General features: G+C 35.5%; 3 protein-coding genes across 3 annotated transcripts in view; 1 reads left to right on the top strand and 2 right to left on the bottom strand.

The window, feature by feature from the left end:
* The window catches only part of LOC110455685 (ADP-ribosylation factor-like protein 6-interacting protein 1), a 7,315-nt gene extending 4,142 nt beyond the window's left edge, over positions 1-3,173 (bottom strand). The window contains exons 1-2 of the mRNA XM_021505961.1: positions 3,077-3,173; positions 1,467-1,603 (exon numbers count right to left, since the gene is read on the bottom strand). Coding sequence (XP_021361636.1) covers positions 1,467-1,603; positions 3,077-3,115 — 176 coding nt within the window. The 5' untranslated portion in view covers positions 3,116-3,173. The remainder of the gene's footprint in view (positions 1-1,466; positions 1,604-3,076) is intronic.
* A 227-nt stretch (positions 3,174-3,400) lies between these two features.
* On the top strand, positions 3,401-9,397 carry LOC110455702 (ubiquitin-conjugating enzyme E2 S-like). Its single transcript, XM_021505994.1, has 5 exons — positions 3,401-3,532; positions 4,245-4,392; positions 5,621-5,811; positions 7,665-7,801; positions 8,774-9,397. Exons 1-5 carry the CDS (start codon positions 3,524-3,526, stop codon positions 8,907-8,909), a joined length of 621 nt encoding a protein of 206 aa, XP_021361669.1. The 5' UTR covers positions 3,401-3,523; the 3' UTR covers positions 8,910-9,397.
* A 3,898-nt stretch (positions 9,398-13,295) lies between these two features.
* LOC110455681 (RNA-binding protein with serine-rich domain 1-B-like) overlaps positions 13,296-19,651 on the bottom strand; it is a 9,648-nt gene continuing 3,292 nt past the window's right edge. The window contains exons 3-6 of the mRNA XM_021505958.1: positions 18,716-18,886; positions 17,665-17,903; positions 15,401-15,539; positions 13,296-14,790 (exon numbers count right to left, since the gene is read on the bottom strand). Coding sequence (XP_021361633.1) covers positions 14,691-14,790; positions 15,401-15,539; positions 17,665-17,903; positions 18,716-18,886 — 649 coding nt within the window. The 3' untranslated portion in view covers positions 13,296-14,690. The remainder of the gene's footprint in view (positions 14,791-15,400; positions 15,540-17,664; positions 17,904-18,715; positions 18,887-19,651) is intronic.

Genomic DNA, 19,651 nt, shown 5'->3' with positions numbered 1-19,651 from the left:
ATTTGAACAAACTTGGTAGCCCTTCATCCCAGCATGCTACAGGCCCAATATCAGTACCCTGGGCCTTTTGGTTATTGAGAAGAAGTTGTTTGAAGATTTTAACATATTTGACCCCTGTGACCTTGAAAGTGGGTCAAGGTCATTTATTTGAACAAACTTGGTAGCCCTTGATCCCAGCATGCTACTGGCCAAATATCATCTTCCTAGGCCTTTTGGTTATTGAGAAGAAGTTGTTTAAAGCAAAAAGTTGACGCCGGACAGACGGACGCCGGACGGACGGATGGACGGACGACGGATGCCGCACCATAACATAAGCTCACTTGCCCTTCGGGCAGGTGAGCTAAAAATGTATTTCCTGTTAAATGTTTGAAAAATTCAGGATCGGTAGTGATTATGAAATAAAAATAGTTTTAATGGTTTATATAGGAGAGTACTCTTGACAGTACTTCTTTGGAAATATTGACTTAAGAAGTTTAGAGTATGCACAGAAAATAAGGGTAGGTAAGGTTACTGGCAACACAAAATATTTTTTGATGGATCTAAAGATTTTTGACCATATCTGAAATTCACAATTTAAACAATATGAAATATGATGGTTGTATTTCCAATGTCACTGGAATTCTTTCCAAAAAATTAATTTAACATTAACATTGATAAATTTGGTGCATTCTCAATAAATGCAAAATAGAAAACAATTCACAGACACTGCACTAAGTGCAATCATAATGTAGCACAATATTTCAAAAGCGAAAAAATGCTAAAACATAACTACTGCTAAAATGTATGTCTAGAAAATTCTAATTCTAGAACAGCAAAACAAAAGTACCGCGGAGCGGAACAATATACGCCCGTTGAATGCCATATAGTGTTATATACTTTCTTACAATGAAATAAGATCTGCATCATTCTAAGAGTGGTTAGCTGACATGCTATAAAAAATGTAGGAGGAGATTGCCGGACAAAAAATCAAATACTGAAATAAACAAAGGACAATAACTTTTGCAAAAATTGTTGAATCAAAATTCTTTTCAAGGAAACACAACAACTTATAATGATTCGGACAAAAAATCAAATACTGAAATAAACAAAGGACAATAACTTTTGCAAAAATTGTTGAATCAAAACTCTTTTCAAGGAATCACAACAACATATAATGATTATCTAGCCTAAGTACTAAGTCTCAAAGAAATCCGTCAAAAAATGTAGGAGGAGATCTCCAGACAAAAAATCAAATACTGAAATGAACAAAGGGGAATAACTTTTGGAAAAATTGGTTTTTTTTTGTTTTTTTAAGGGAGACACAACTTCATATCATGATTATAATGTGTACCAAGTTTCAAAGAGATCGGTCGAAAAATGTAGAAGGAACTTGCCGGACAACCAAAGTTTACGGACAGACGAACAACCCCATACCATAATACTTCCGTCAAATTTGATGGGCGTATAAAAAGTTAAAGGATGCTTACATGAATATAAATGTGTTTAATCCAATAATTATGGCTGGATGATAGGTTTTTTCCCAATTCAAGAGACCATTTAGTGGAAGAAGGACTTCTCTCCAACCTTCCAGACTTCTCTTCACCTCATTCAGTTCATTGTGGTGCTGCAAAAGTTAAAGGAAAACATTAAAGTATAATTTTAACAGCAATTACCAGGTATATATATATACATGTATGGGACTTGATCAATGTCAGTTATTTCCAGTGTGCTTTCAAAATCGTTAATGGTGAATACATTTTGAAGCTCTCATAATTTGGCAAAGGTCTATATGTGCTACACATATAATGCAGCTTTGGCGGCTTAGCCAAAAAAATGGGAGCCTATATTATATGAGTTATCTCCCATTCGGGTACAGCATTAAAATAAACAGAAACTCATAGTACATTATAGCTTAAGCAGACCAGTGAAAGGTATTATTATTATATTTTATTTCAAAGAGTAAGACTTATTTTGAGAATATGTGAAATGAAAATACATAACTGATTGTGATCAGTGTTTAATATTGTCATTTTTCATTTATTCATAAAGTGATCTGAATTTGAAAGACTCATGATTACACATGAACAATTTTATCAAACTATGGTTGGATTATATATGTATATAATTATCTAATTAGCTACCCAATAGACCAAAACAATTTTATCAAACTATGTATGGTTGGATTAAATATGTATCTATAATTAGCTACCCTATAGACCAAAACTCCCATTCCCAGAATCCCTGTTGTTGAAGCACCTTAACTCATTCACCCCTGAAATTTCATAATGAACTATTTCAACCTTTGAATTGGAAGAGTTCAAATATGTCTTCAGAGGTGAATGAGTTAAGGTCTCCATAGAATTCTGGCCCATTTCACACTAGTTGAACTTAACGGTTAATGTTCATGAGCTTTAAAATATTCACTGGGATAGTGTCTTGATCAGATGGGAACTCAGTTAACTGTAGCATTTTTTTTTGATAACATATTTAATGACTTTTTGAAAAGATGAAAAAGGTGAACTCCAAGGATCACTTACTACATCAAACATTAGATGTAATAATTTTAAAAGAACATTGATCAGGAAACAGCGAAACCAAAAATAATCTTTAATGAAGAAAATCAAGGTGGTTTTGAGAGGGAACGTCTAAAATAGACTATATCTAGCAAGATCCATGTAAATAGATACAATTACATTTATACAACAATAAAGTGAAAGTACATATCACAAATAATATCTTTATCTACTTTCCAGAACCATCCATTGTAGAATTGCAAAGCCTTCTTTCTCTGTATAACTTTTCAACTTGTACAGAATTTGATCTGATTATTTTGAAATATGACGTAACATTTGCATAATTGCCAGTGTTTAGATGTCTGCCTGAAAAGCAGCCCCTACTGTATACACGAAATTCTTGAGTTACATTTTGACAGGATAGGTTATAAATGGTTCGAGCCTTGGAAAGTTGGTACCAAAACATATCTGCGATGTTAGTTAACATTGCAATGAGATTGATCGTGCATTTGATTACACCAAACGAGAAAATGAATACAAAAACGCAATTATAACTAAATGTGTAGGCAAATGGCTGCATTAACCTGCTCTTCTTGAGTGGAATGGTTGTTAATTTCCGCCATTCTGCTAGCAAATCAATGCAGATTTTGTTTATAATAATTTACATTATAATAAGGTAAATTCTTGAGACTGTCCGAACATAAATCGTAACCGAACGGACATTCTCGGACGTTTTTGTTTTCAAGCATTAACTCGAATTCGTTCTCGGAATTACGATATTTTGTTTTTTCTGTTTATTTATGTAATTTTTGTTTAATTTGAACTAAAGATCACTTTTATTTGATATAACATTGATTACTAAAGTTAAAATACATCAGTAGATAATCCCTCTAAGTCTCGCGCGACGAGATCCCAATATTTGTAAATTCGAAATTATTGGGGTCACTCAAAACATTTCTAACCGAGCTTTGGCTCACGCACAAATTTAACTGTGATATTTATAACTATTTTGAGCCAAACCAAGCAAAGATATGTCAAGTGTAAGTATGGATGGATTTTAATATGAGAGCTATTGAAGTTTAATATTTCTGTTTTCATATTTTCATTCATATCGATCATAAAACAATGATGGTTTCGAATAATTTTCAATACACGACAAAAACAATCTGTCATGTCGATTCCTGTAGTGTTATATATAATTTCCTGAACGCTTTTGCGTTTTAAATTGCGAATATCATACGTTTACTCAACACGCAGGCCGGTTGTAATCAAATATGACTCGAATTTCTACCAATAACAACGAAATGGGGAGATACACATTTGATGATCACGTTCCATCATGTTGCCTCGTCATCATGGTACTGTATGGTAATAACGAAAGACGAAGATGTATATAAGGCAATCCGATCATTTAGTCTGCAGTGTATCAAGAAACAGTACAAAACGGCCACTGGTCAATTAAAACATTCTAAGTAGTGTAAACCAGACACATTGTGCATTGAATCGTATTTACTTTTAAACAATATAAAATATTAGAATCCTTGGCTTTCACTTTCAACATATTTTGACAGCTCAAAAATGGGGGAGGGGTGCTAGTATATTATGTGCATCGACATACATCAAAAAATTAATATGATTTTATAAGTTCCTACAGTAATTTAATTCATTACTTGAGTAGGAATTTAATTTGTCCATGTTATATATGTACATGTACAATTAACATAGGCCTACATGCATACTCTTTTAACACAGTGTTCAAACGTGGAGAATTTATCACCTCAAGTCATCCGTCAGGTAGCCCGAGAGCTTGGAGAACTATGTAGCGATCCACCCGAAGGCATAAAAGTATTTACAAGTGATGAAGACATTACAGACATCCGGGCACAGATTGAAGGACCAGGTATATTTATAATTGAACTAATGAAAACTTCCTTATCCTCAAATGAAAATGCAAATGATGGAATATGTGTGACTTATCAGTTATCTATGTGATTTAGTATTCATCTGACACATACCTGTATGTTCATAATGTAAGTTCATTATCTGATTTTATGTTGTACTCTCAGTCATAGTTACCCTCTTTGGCAGATTGGTTTGGTCTGAAATTACTATAGATGTTGATGGGCGGTTCAAAAAAAATAATGAATAAGCCTTCCTGTATGTTTATATATTACTGCTGTCTATTTCCAAATTACAAAAGATGAAATCCCCTGTGTTGTATACATAGATCAAGTAAATATCTAGCTAGAACTATTACAGCAATGAGGAATGGTTCATATGCATTAGATATAATATTTATATAGTTGTTTTATATCACAGATGTGAAAACAATAATTATATTGTTACTATCAGTGGTGTTTATATTGAACAACATTGATCATACTGTCATCTGTTACTACACTGTTCTGTCACTGATTCCAGTGATGATCAAAACAATAATACCATAATCACTGTCTATATATATATCTATTCACAATATTCATTGTTGATGATGCTTTAAAATTTATAGTTTACAACAGAATCAAATTTATCAGTTATAAATCTCACATCCTTCATTAAAAGAATATCTACCAACTGGTAGATGTTCATTTGGAAAAAGCAAACCAGTGTCTTTGCCTATTGTTGTAAGACAGCTGTCAGGATATTTGTGTTTAGAAAAAGAACACATACCCATCAATCAATTTGTAACTAAAACCTTGTCAAATCTTGAGAGAGAGAAAATTAACACAAAAATGACATAGCTCGGTTTATTTGCTAACCGATTATTTTAATCCACAAAATCAATTGAAATAGTCTAGCCAATTATAACTGATCATTGTTCAATCATGCAATGACCAGGCCCCGAGATCATGGAACTTAAGTCTAAAATAGTCATAAGTTTTGACTCAACCAATTTCAAATAACATGAAAAGTGACGTCGTACGTTATTTGCTAAGCAAAAGCTGAAGTCTAAGATTGTCTCATGATCCCTGGACCTAAGATTCCCAACACTAATAATATCTTACATATGAAGGTACACTGACATGGCTTTGTTTGCAGGGAATATCTTGCCTGCATTTCATTTTTTATAGCAAATAAATTCTCTGAAGAATTTTGGTAACTATAGATATGTTCATTCTCTGTTACAGCTGGAACTCCATATGCCGGTGGACTTTTTAGAATGAAGCTTGTGCTTGGAAAAAACTTTCCTTCAGAACCACCAAAAGGTTTCTTTGTTACGCGGATATTTCATCCAAATGTTGCCAGCAATGGAGAGATTTGTGTAAATACGCTTAAAAAAGATTGGAAACCAGAGCTGGGAATCAAACATATACTCCTTGTAAGTTGATTGAGATGTCCTCTGTTAAAAATAATGAGAATCATCAGCGCTGTTTAGATTATTAGAATCTTAACAGTGGTGTGATGGTACAGATAAGGTCATTCAATAGTTTTATAGAGACAAAGCAAGATTGCCAAGGTTTCTATAAATAAAACAAAAGTGTCTTATGAGTTTGAATAACCGTTACAAAATAGCTGTCAACTCTCCCACCAAACTCCCTGAGTCCCTCAATCAAAATCTACATCTTGTGGTAAAATGGTCTCCTTGTTACTGCAGAGTGTGTGTAATGATCATAACAGGTGTTTCTGAATCAAAGGAATGCTTTTTGGAGTTATTTTGACAGAAAAAATGGGAAAGATAATTGAGCAAATTAGTTTCAGTCTTGTTTCACACACTTTCTCCCTCATTGAAATTCGGAATGAAGGAGTTCTCCCTCATAGGAAGTTTCAGAGGTTGATACCTATATGTTGCAATCAAGACAAAAATTGTTTCTTATTCTGATCTATAGCCAAAAAAATAGACAACATTTAGCAGAGCAATTGTCTATAGAAACCTGTACTTGTGGCCTTTCAATTGTATTTTGTCAGTACAACAGCTTTACAATCATTAACATGATGTTATCTCGTCATAATTAAGTTAAGCTGATCCAACAATCCCATTGGTCTGATAGAAATTTCCACCACTGTCCAAAATGTGGACATAGTAGTTTGGGTTATAATAAGTGTTTTTCAGTCAAAATTATTAGTAATATCTACATTATGTAATGCAGTTCTAACCAGAGCAAAGCTTATTTCATAAATAACCATCCAGTGACCCTTATATGCATCCTGACTGAGTTGCTTAATGGTTAGCCTATGCCCATAGTACTGTAAGTTATATCTCAGTTGAGACTGATAAGCCTGTTATCATTCATTTTTGGGACTCCAATATTTGAGCCCTTGACTCATGCTTTCCCTGTGGTAGCTTGCATTGCCAACGTTTTATGCTCCCGCCATAAAATGGGGGGGGGGGGGGGGGATATAGTGTTCCCCATGTCTGCCAAGTTCCGTCCCGCTTCAATGTAGATACTGCTTAGCAACTTCATTCTTTCATGGATTTTCTTCAAGCTTTATACAAATGTCAAGTATAAGTTTACCTCAGATATTGTTGTGTTTCAGGGGCATTCATGTCTTACAGACATTTTCTAGTTTAAAAACACACTATATCTCTTAGTAATGGGACTTGAGAAATTGCAATTGGGTGTAATATTAAGGTGCATGTTGGAACTGTATTCAGCGTTTAGGTGCCCATTTTGTACCATAAGGACATTTTTTACAAAACAAGTCATATCTACCATCAGTGTGTTACTTTTCCAAACAGTAGACTTCCACATAGTAAATTCAATGTGTAAGTTTTAAAATACAGGTCTGAGTAATAATAGGTAATTTTAATAAATTTGTTTCTGCCATTAAAGATTCCCTGTCCCACTGCACTGGATTTTCCTATGTAACGTAACCTGCCCTTGATTTCGCTTCGGATATAACTAATACAGTGGTGCCAACACACTACTGATGATCAGGCAGCTCAGAGCCAATTAAAGCAATAGTTCAACAATCTGAAGTCAAGGGTTCGAATCCCGATCTATTCACAATTATTACAATGAGAACTGTAGATTTTTATTTTTTTTAAATTTAATACATCTTTAGTATTTCTTCATGCAAGTCTCGCAAGGCTTGATTTTCTTTTTGGAAATGATTTATCAAAGCTGTGTAGTGGTTGTGCAGTTACAAATTTATGAAACATTTTGATTTATAACGGTGATTGAATGTCACGCCAGACATCTGTTTGTTATATAGTTTTTGTTTCATTTTCAGACCGTTAAATGCCTTTTGATAGTCCCTAATCCAGAATCTGCTTTGAATGAGGAGGCGGGGAAACTTTTATTGGAGCAGTATGAAGATTATTCAATGAGAGCGAAATTATATACAGACATACATGCAAAACCTCCAAAGTAAGTACCGGGTATCCAAAATCAGACAAAAAGTCACCATTCCAAATTAACCCCCCAAAAAATACTCATCTGAAAACAAGTTTTGAAAGAACACTTGCGTATATTTAAAAAAAACCTATAACACTTAAAATATTATTTCATGATTCAGTTTATCTCATTATCTGGAAAGATATCTTGAATAAACAAGAGATATTTGGTAATTTTACCCTTAAAAGGCAGGCATTGTATTAGCTTAGGCTCTTCTAGTAAAATCTTGTTTGGACTTCATTAATTCATTAATCTGACTCTCGTACAGAAGGTGCACTGCACTGGATGTAGGTCAGTGACCTTGACCTCTTACAAATAAAAGGGAGACTTCATATTAGCATAGGCTCTTCTAGTAAAATCTTGTTTTGTCTGTAACTTTTAAACTGGAAGAAATCTTGATGGAGGAGAAATGATATCTAAAGTACATACAGGTGTGCACGGCAATGAATGTAGGTCAGTGACCTTGACCTCTACATATTTCCAATAAGTGCAAATATTTACGAAATTTTGTCTGGGCTATTAATAACATGAAAATAAAACTTTAAAGGTGAATAGATTTGTGGTGGCCACAGGTGGGCCGTGCACTCTATTTAGGTTATCATGACCTTCACCTCTAGGTCAAAGGTGAAATAATTGCAAAGTGTATATCAATTATTGCTTATAAGGGAAGACATTTGATTTTGTTCACAAAAACAAAGCTATGTGATTCATTTCTGGAATAGCTCCGGTAACAAATTATAACAATGTTGTGTTATTGAATGAACAAATATGTATGATGGTTTTAAGTCTTGCAATTCAATTATTCAGGTAAAAAGACCTTTAAAAAGTTGTGGTTTGCAAATTTGACATATTGTTAGTCCAAGGCATAATTACCCAACAACTGAGACTTGCACATCTTCTGCTAAACATTGGACATATTTTTAATATCACTTTTGTTATTTACAGAGCTTCAACAGAATCAGGTTTAACATCATCATTGAAGGGTAGCATAGAAGGACCAATGGCGAAAAAGCATGCCGGTGACAAAAAACTTATTGACAAAAAGAAAAAAGAGAAAAAGAAAGTGCTGAAGAGATTATGACACCCATTATATCTGACAGACATTATGTTTATTTTCCATGTTATTTATACATTTTGATATGTCGGCCAGACATGTCGCCTCATTCAGTTGACATTCTTCATGTTAGGACAATGCATTTGATACATATAGGACGTATCGGGTTGACATTCATTGGATATTAACCGTTGTGACAGTACGAGACACCAGCCGTGGCTAGCCCAGGGCCTACGTTCTTTATATATATATCTCAGCATCTAACTGGTGACAACGATCTGAAAGGCATTCTCTGAAAAGTTATCATTTTATGAATTTTTAATCTTGTGAAATCAACCAGTGATTTGTCTTCACTAGCACGGAAGCAAGTTTATTTGCATGTTTGATGTGCATAAAGTTCTCTTTTGTACATAGAGAAATCTTATGATGGAGATTTGTCTTTAAATCAATCATGTGTATCATAAAATCTTAATATATAATGTGAAATAAATGTACAATAAATGCAATTTTTACAAGACTGCTTGAGTGTGGTAAATTTTAAATACTTATATGTAGAAAGATGCAATTGCCATGAAGATTTTATACCAAGAACATGATCTAGAGACTCAAAAAATACTTTATGCTGGATATTAAAGAATGTGGTAGTACATTTATTTGACACAGTGTGTGTATACACTCTCTATCGATAGGCGAAACATCCCAGCTCAAGTTCAACAAACTTAATTTATATGATTGGCTTAGTTCCTGCATGTAGCCAGAAGGGCTTGTTTTGGATAGCTTTTATGCTAAAACTTAACTGCCAAAAAAGTATATGTCTGTTGGAGCTATAAATAGGCCAGAAAAACAAGATGAAGATAAGATTGTTTGAATTTCATTTAACAATAAATCAAACAACTGAAAGTTGAGAAATAAGTGTTAACAGTGATTCTGATAGTGAACCGTCTGAAATTGACATTTCATTTAATTTTGGTATTTGTTTTTCTATGCTGTTAATCTGCAACAGGAGTCTGTTCTACAGATATACTTGCGTGCATTTCATTATACATACATGGCAGCACTCGGACCAAAAGGTTAAAAGCTTGATAAAACATTTTCCGAATGGCATTAAGTATTGCCACTCAGATTCCTAGAGTCTTTCTGTTGTCTGCCCGGATTGTTTCGTACAAAGGTGTAGTTCTAGCTACTGTCATATTCTTGGTAAAAACTGTATTTATAGGTATCTTGATGAGCTGACCCAGTTAGATACGTTTTGAGGGTGTTGTAAATGTGGTTATGCAGTAAAGGATGGTAGCGGTTTCAACGCAGAGGATTTTACACCTCTCCTGCATTGTTTCGCCAGAGTTGTCCAACCAAGGATCCATAGGGTTACAGTTACAGATTTCTAGCTGTAGGTTGGTGTTGCAAACCAAACAGCTTCTCTATGCACCATCCTAATTTTCCATTATGGATTCCACATTCACAAGGATATATTCTAAGTGACATCACTACAGGGTCTTGTATACTTTGTCTTTTTTATCATGAAGACACCTGTTGATGTGATTTTCCTCGTCTGAAGTCTTCTAACAGTTAAAATTCCTATGTAACTCCATTGTATAGGGGTATTGGTGAACTATCTACAGCTTGTGTCCCATCACATGATACTGGTTTTTTTTCCTTCATCCCTCTGGGAACAAGGCAATCCATAGTCCCCCACCAGTAATGATTTCGATATTTAAGAAACAGTACACTTATGTTAAACTTTTTCAAAAGTAATGGTCAATGGTCGCTGTGACCTAATTCTTGCACTATGCACTCCCAAGATGTCCTTCTACATCAAATCTGGTTACTCCAGTTGAATAGTATAGAAGATATGCCCTTGACAAACATTTTCAAAAGTAAAGGTCAAAGGTCAAGTCATAGGTCCCAATGACCTTATTATTGCCCTCTGCCACCAAAGATGTCCTTGTACATAAAATGTGGTTACTCCAGGTGAAATAGTCTAGAAGATGCATCCCGGACAAGCTTCTTCTTGGACGGATGGAATGCAAACCTAGCCCCCCCCCCCACTCCCTCCCTTAAACTAATAAGAAGAGGCCTAGAGGGCCTGTATTGCTCACCTGAATATTTAAGCAGTCATAGCAAAATATTCTCATCAAATATTAGACTGTACAAGTATTTCACTCGCAAACTTGACATATTTGACCACTGTGACCCAGAAAGTAGGTCAAGGTCATTCTCAAACTTTGTCATGCTCAATCTAAAGAAGTTACCAGCCAAATATTAAGATTCTGTACCTTTCAGTTCCTCTGGAGAAGTCACTTGAGGTGTTGACATATTTGACCCCTGTAAACTTGAAAGTAGGCCAAGGTCATTTTCATTCTCAAACTTTGTCGGGCTCCAACCAGTGAAGCTTTCAGCCAAATATCACGGATGACGAACGGACGACTCACCCTGACATAAGCTCACTTGCCCTTTCGGGCAGGTAAGCTAATAGTGATTCCACAACTTATGGTTGATCAGTAGAAGTAGTTTTAGCATTTTAATAAATTAGACCCTTGTAGGGCTTCATTTCATGAACCTATCGGCCAAATATCATGCTTCTGGGCCTTTCGGTTAATCAGAAGAAGTTGTTTAAAGGTTTTAACAAATATGACCCCTATGACCTTGAATATGGGTCAATGTCATTTCTTTGCGCAAACTTTGTCAGGCTTCATCCTAGAGACCTATCTGGCAAGTATCACGCTTCTGGCCCTTTTGGTTAATCAAAAGAAGTCGTTTTAACAAATTTGACCCAAGACCTTGATCCTAGCTGGAACATATCGGCCAAATAGCATGCTTCAGGGCCTTTCAGTTAATCAGAAGTCGTTGAAAGGTTTTAACAAATTTGACCCCTGTGACCTTGAATATGGGTCAAGGTCATTTCTTTTCACAAACTTGTCAGACATTATCCAAGGAACATATCGACCAAATAGCATGGGCCTTTCATTTAATCAAGTCGTTTAAAAGGTTTTAACAAATTTGACCCTTGTGACTTTGAATATGGGTCAAGGTCATTTCTTTTTGCAAACTTTGTTGGGCTTCATCCCAGCAACCAACCAGCCAAATATGACATTTGGCCTGTTGGTTATTGAGAAGAAGTCGTTAAAATGGAAAATTTGACGCCGGATGCCATGCCGTAAGCTCACATGGCCCTTTGGGCCAATGGACTATTAGGCAACTTCTGATGTCGCAAATGTATTTGTCTTTTAAGGCAAAACAATTATTTAAAAAGTTCTTGAGAGTGGGGATTCCATATTTGGACCCAAAGAGTAATTCCAGCTGGGACCAAGTTGCAGTGTACAAAGTCAATTATGATAGCATGATTTTGCATGTTTCCTCATGTCCAGCAATTGTGTATGTGGATATAAATATTGGGTTGGGAACTGCTTCAAAGTTATGATCCAGGGGCTAACTCCTAATGGGTGGGATCAGACCCTAAAGCTGATCCTAAAAACTGCTCGACTTGAAAAGAAAAAAAGATAAATGTATGTGATTCTATCATAGGGTAGGGATCTCAACTGTTTCCATGTTGTGTCCCAGAGATCAAAGTCCCGTGGGGTGGGACTAGACCCAGGAACCATTTCTGGTAGCATATACTCAGCAATTGTATATATAGTCATAGCGTGAGGATCTCAATAATTTCCATGACAGGAGAACTACATCCCCAAGAGGCCAATCCTGGTGCGATACCTGTACTCACCACTTCATACCCAGCAATAGAGTAGAACTGCTACAGCCTCCACTTTTACAGTTTTGAATTCCCATAACCTGAGGAAGTTTCCTACCAAATATGGTCAATATCCATTTCATAGGTCCAGGGTTATCAGCAATATGGCTTAATCACCCTGTTTTTAGCCTCTGCCCCTCAGGCCACTGTAGTGGTCAGCCTCACAATCACCAGGGATTGCTTTAAACCAAAATTTGTTCATGTCATCAGCAATAAGATTAAATTTTCCTTTTTAGCCCAGAGAAGCATTGTACTCTTTAGAATCCAAACCACCTGAGAATGCTTTGAACCAAATATGGTTGATATCTACTCATAGTTACCATAGAAAATTTGTTTAAAGCAATTGGGCCAAATCACCAATGATAAGTACTGCTTTTCAAAATCGTACAGAAAGATGGGGGGGGGGGGGCTGCGGTGGCCAAGTGGTTAAGGCATCTGACATTCTGCTACCATTAGCCCTCTACCATTGGGTCGCGAGTGTGAGGCCTACGTGGGGCAGTCGCCACGTACTGGCCGTAGGCTGGTGCTTTTTCTCTGGAAACTCCAGCTTTCCTCCACCACCAAAACCTGGTACGTCCTTAAATTACCATAGCTGTTAAAAGGATGTAAAACACAAACAAACCAAACAGAAAGATGAACTTGCAGCTTGCATGAAAAAGAAACAATTATTCATACTTTTATAAATTTATTTACATTATATTAAACCAGCAATACTTACATTCCCAAATTATCGACCAGTTTCACTTTCATCCCAATGCAATAACATTGCCTGCTTTCATGAACTTCACAATAAAACAGTAAAAACACACATCCTGACAATACAATGAATGACTTTAAAAACTTCAAAAGCATCATGAGAAAATGTCCTACAAGGTAAAAGAATGGCTGACATGTGATTAGGAAGCAGTGTACAGTAGGAATGGTCTGATCCTATATAAATTGTGGACACATCCTGCACAATACACCTACAAATATGTCTATATGATATACCACAGTATTGAAAATTTTGTTGATATTTTTAAAGATTTCAGATTTTTTGAAAGGTACAAAAAAATTGCCCCAAAAAATATTTTTGACAACCACAACTACTAAGTAAGAGGTACTTGCATTTCAAGATGTACCAAGTGCAAAAATCTACTTTGTGTAAAGCTAGCTAATGTTGTGAAGACGTAGATTTTATTTAATGTACCATATACCATGACCACAGTGCCCTACTGTACACTGCTATCTTCGCAAGGCTAGAAATTAGTTTTAATAATCGGGCTTGTAGATTTTACTTTCACTAGTCCATTTAAAAATTCCACTAACCCAACATCATTAAATATGATGAGTAATATAAAATTTTGACTAGTCAATCGGGCCAGCAGTTGCAATGGTAGGAACCACTAGTCCATCTGCACATTTCACAAGTCTCAGACCATTGAGCTATCCTTAGTTTCTAGCCCTGCTTAGCTGTTAAATTTCAAGTCATAAAATAAAATTGGCTTCATTATAATACTTCCGTTAACACCGCATATGTTTCACAAAACCACTACGTTCGATTGATTTGAATATAACAGACACACAATGTAATGAATAATCTTGAAAGGAGTCAATATATATAGATAAGACAATGGAATTTTAAATAAAATAACTCCTGTTGAACAAGAGACACGGTTGTTTTAACAAGTTTGCTCGTTTAGAAAGAGGATTAGACCCGATAGTTTCACTGAACTGAAGAAATCTTCCTTACATGCATCTATGCAGTTTCGACATTCTAGCACACAAAAAACTTCTGTTAATCTCATTCATAGTGAAACCTCATCCATTACACTTTCGATTATTCTTCCACAGCAAATCTCTCGGTCTCCATGAATTCCAAATATCAAAACAGAATCTGCTGCAAAGTGAACCCATCACATTTTTCAATTCTTCTCGCACCGTGCAGTCTTTCAATCCTTGTGATTTTGTTAACATAATCTGCTACACAGTGAAAATCTTATACTTTTATCTATCACATTTACTCCCCTAGGTCACCGAGTCTTTGTGATTCACAGTGTTAACACAAATTAGATCTTTTATGATCATCGTGATGAGCTTGAACTTGATCTGCTGTATCGACGTCTGCGGACGGGTGACCTTGATCTTCGACGGGGAGGAGACCTTCGCCGTTGTGGTGGTGACCTGTGATTTAAATATTCAAGGTCAACATTTCATCGAACAGTATTAAGACAAGAGTATATAAATGTAAATATTTTTGTTTTTGTGTGGATATTTTTGCATATATGATATATTTGTAAGTTAATAGCAAATTATCCGGGTAAATTTATATTTGCCAACACTGAAGAAGCGATGGACCCCATTTTGTGTCTCTCCTGTAATTCTGTTGAATATTTCATTAAATTCTTTTTGTCAAAATTACATAATTTAGAAATATCATTTTTTTAATGAAATCCTGATCTATCTGAAACATGATTTCCTGCAATATGTGACAGTCTCTTATATATTATACATTCAAATCACATTGCATGCTCAGGAAAATGGAATCTGATGGTAGTTTCAAATTAACTGGTTCTGAAATGATTGACCATTGACCTGAATTTGATGGTTGTATCAAATTAACTGGTTCTGAAATGATGTTTATGGTATTTGACCTTTGACCTGAATATGATGGTTATGTATAAGTAGAACATCTCTAAACATTGGGCTCAGACATCACCATACATAGGATGCATGAAAAAATAAATAAAAAAAATCTTTTCTTGTAAATGGTGTTAGTTTGTGTCAGACCTACCTCCTTCTGTCTCTGTTGTAGCGAGGGGGTGATGGTCTGTTCCACCTTGGAGGGGGTCTGCGTGGGGGTGATCTCCTCGGTCTAACAGGTCGTGGTGCCAGTACAGCAGCAGCTGATATCTCCTGGCCGTCTACCTGACCTACAATGAGAACGACAGATTGAAGGACTTCCCATTACTGTAGTGTAAATTATAGTAACACCGGGTAAACAGTAGTACATGTGCGTGACGATATGTCAACACCAGATATCGAGACTTAACTCGGAAATGTGTAACCACACGTATTTCAGAAAAAAAGCGTATGATACGAAGACATTAATTAACTCACGGTTAGACACTGACATAAGATCAGAAGACTTCAAGAAGGTCGTATATGAGGCGCATGGAATGCAGACCTAATTACAATAACTCTGTGAAAATAGTGGTTTGTAAAATATCAAGATCCCTCTAAAATGCAAGTACATGTGCGTGCACGTGATAACGGCATACCATGCGATTGCCTATGGTATATACCTGCGTAAGCGGGTTATGGAATGATATCCAAAGTGTACATAATTGAGAGTAATTTTGTTCCATAAAATATCATAATTTAATTGATTGTCATTGCTTCAATTTTATCCCTCTGTCGTAAGTTCTAATTTTTTTCAAGGTAGACAAACTCTTACCAGGATCAAAATGATTGTAAAATGTAAAATAAATGAATAATAAAGTCTTGGTGTATATTTGGTTAAATTTTTCACTCTTTTTGTATGAATATATGTGTCCCGTTTGCTTTTAGCTTGTATGTAAAAACTTTTATCCATACACATACCTGCCAAGTGACCCAATTTCGTCAGGTTACACCCAGGATTTTAGCCCTTCACCCGCTATTCTGTATTCAATTTTTCTGTATTTTTTTTTACAAAAAAATACCCAGTTTATCAGAATGCTTAGATTTTCATAAAATCATTTCTGCTTAGTGACATAACCATTATGTGAAACTTTCATTGAATTCTTCTGGTTAATTGCTAAAGGGTGGAGCCTCCTTAAGATACTCATACAATGATGCATTTATTGTGTCTATCTCAATATATACTGCCATTTATGAGAACAGTCAGTACTTTACCCTTCCAGATTTTACCGAGGGTTATTGCAGAGCGAACAGAAACAAAGTGAGCTAAGGTCCACTCAGGTATACCCTTTTTACCCTCCATGTAATTCACATATCTATGCAGTTTCATTAGCAAATCTGAGGAAGATAAGTAAAGTTTCGACAAGCATCATGATAATTTGGCATCTGACCTCTTATCATGACCTCACCCTTTCTGAAATAGCCCTGCCTGACAAGCATGATCTTGGTAATACGACTTTCAACCTCACTCTTTTTGAAATTGACCAATTGTCTTATGCAACACACTGCAATCAGAAAATGAAAAGTCATGATCACGGAAAGAATTACAACGATTGGACTTCTGGCTCCTTACCTAGACATTGTTTAACCCTTTCACCCCTATGTAACTTTATTTATTTAGTAGACTCTACCATGCATTGATCTGGATGAGTCCATTATGGTCTACAGTGTTGAAAGGGTTCAAGTACTAAGTATGGGCAATACAGGTTTCCACTATGTTCTTAATGTACATAAACAGAGTTCCCCATAAATTTTAGGTTTTGGAGCTTCATTTGCTACATTTCTAGATTCCTAAGGTCCTTAGTTACTAAACAAAGTCAATGAAAACTTAAGGTAGAGCCAAATATTTGGGCTTTATATAAGATTTATAATCTTGTTGTATGCCAGATCTTATTTCTAATTATGTGTGTACTTGTAATATATGACGAATGAAATAGAGTAATGTTTAAACCGATATTTGGGGGTACAAACATCATTGGAGAACACTGACAAACAGTAAGTATTATTCACTCTGTTCATGATACAGGGATCCTCCGGGGTCCCAACAGCAAGGGGATAATTCTCCCATGGACTTCTTGGGATTATTTTTGTGAATATGGGTGTAAAGTCATACAATATTTGTGAGATCATATGTCTATGAATTGAGAAATACCCAAATTCTTTGTCACCCACATCCGACCACAATATTTTAGTGAACATGGGTGTCAAGTCGTAATATTCTTTTCTTCTTGAGAACACGATACCAATCAATTTGGACTCCACCACCATATACTATCCATTGTAAATGCCTTCTCTCCTAAGTTCGCTTTTCTGGAAATTGTTTCATCAACTAATATTGAACCAAACATAATATACAGTATTCATAGTAGTTCTCACCTCCATTCATGTATTTGATGGCTTTCTCCGCCTCTGTCGTGTTATCATATTCCACGTAGGCAAATCCCTTGGAGAAACTTGCATGGACGCGATCAATTGGCATTTCTATATGTTTAACCTGTCCATACACACTGAAAATCTCCATGATGTGGTCTTTGGTGACATTGCGTGTTAATCGTCCTACGTGTACTTTGGTAGGTTTGATGGGAGAGGGACTCCGCTTTTTCCTTTTAGGGGATCTAAAAAAGTTCAAAAATAAATGTGTCAAGACTAATACTGAAACATAACATTAAGGTCGTCATAATGGTGATAGAAAATTCAGTACTTTCTGGTGTCAAAATAGGTATACAATTAACAAGTACATATGTATTCTATGTCTAATGCAACGAGAAGATCAAGGATGTTTATGATATAGTTTACACTATAGAAAAGTTGGCTGCACACAGATGTCAATATTTGTATTGTTAAATGCTGGAATTATCTGGTCCATTTTAATACTCTACAGCACTTCCTTTCTTCCTTTATTTTCATTTAGTACTGCACATCCAATCAAAGCTGTCATTCAAAATTGAAACTGTTAACGTATAAAAAGGCCAGAATGTTCCAGTATGTTTCAATACATCACAGCACTTTATTTCTACCTTATCTGAATTTAGAAAACAAAAAGAAACACAATATCGACTGACATTCTGTTAAACATATCCATTCACCGGCAGTTATCGACCGTGTTCCGACCATAAAGGATGTCCAGAATTATGAGTGTATAGTGTTGACTACAAAAAAATTCCAGTCAGGAGGCTTGCAATATATGCATTTAGTAAATTAAGTTATCACATTATTTTTTCGAGATAAAGGGCCATTGGTGGCTGCATTTCATGGCACAAAAAAACATGGTTACCCGGTTTCAGTTGGAATAAGTACACATGGTTATAAATCTGACTGGCATTATTTCTAACTGTGGCAGCCCTAATTTGTTTTGTTGCATAATACACTCATACACAGAATACTGTGTGGCATTTAGACAAGGTTTGACCATTATTTCATTACTGACTCTGAAGCCTTCCGTTTGGCTCTTGTCCTACGGGGACTGCTATCGCTGGAGGACGACCGACTGGAGCTGGAGCTTCCAGACCTTGAAGAGCTGCTGCGTGAGCTACCACTGCTACTGGAGCCGCTGCCACTGGATGATGAACGGGATCTTCTTCTGGACCCAGAAGATGAGCTAATTTAATGATACAAATAATTTAATACATTAGAACCACTTCAATCATCAGGCCATAAGTCAATGAACTTAATATTTGTTCTGTTTGCATTTAATTCTGTCAGTGATGATCATTCCCATACATGAATAACTGTCCACAAGTTTTTTCTAAGGATGTCGTTGCCTAGTGAGTAGTGATGGTTGATTTTATGACCTTGAAGCAGAGATTAAAAAGGAGCCTTTGAAACACTTGTAAACCTGGTCAAATAAAACTATAAACACTTCAGTTTCTATATGCGTAAATTGTCTGCAGTTACATAATGCCAAAATCTCTGGATGAAACTTCATCTGCTAAAATTGAAAGGATTATCCTGTAGCCAAATGCCAACGATTTTGCTGTATACCGTAAAAACCCATGTAATTTGCGCACCTGTGTTATTTGCCGGGTACTTTTTGAGGCTGAAAATCTGGAAAAAAGCTTCTACTCGAATATTTTGCGCACCTAAAAAATCTGGAAAAAAAAATGATGTTCATGCTCCGAAAATCGATCTCTGAATATTTTTTTTAAAAATATATTTCTATGAATTTTTTTTCATTGATGTAAAATGATATTTAAAACCAAGAAGAAACTACGTAAAATGTGTATTTTGTTGCTTGTTTTCTTTGAATTATCTGATCACACATGACACACACGTGTGCGCATATCGGCATACATCAATTCATTTTAGCAATATTTTACATAAAACATTTACTTGCTTACAAAAACATATCAATTAATAAGTAATT

Source organism: Mizuhopecten yessoensis, unplaced genomic scaffold, assembly GCF_002113885.1.
Source record: "Mizuhopecten yessoensis strain PY_sf001 unplaced genomic scaffold, ASM211388v2 scaffold8361, whole genome shotgun sequence".
Classification (NCBI taxonomy): domain Eukaryota; kingdom Metazoa; phylum Mollusca; class Bivalvia; order Pectinida; family Pectinidae; genus Mizuhopecten; species Mizuhopecten yessoensis.
The sequence above is the reverse complement of the archived record's forward strand: the minus strand, read 5'-3'. Positions and strand labels throughout refer to the sequence as shown.

Coding starts and splice junctions, on each gene's coding strand:
- LOC110455702 (XM_021505994.1), top strand. Junction 5,812..7,664: donor GAATCAAACATATACTCCTT/GTAAGTTGATTG, acceptor TTTCATTTTCAG/ACCGTTAAATGCCTTTTGAT. Junction 7,802..8,773: donor ATACATGCAAAACCTCCAAA/GTAAGTACCGGG, acceptor TGTTATTTACAG/AGCTTCAACAGAATCAGGTT.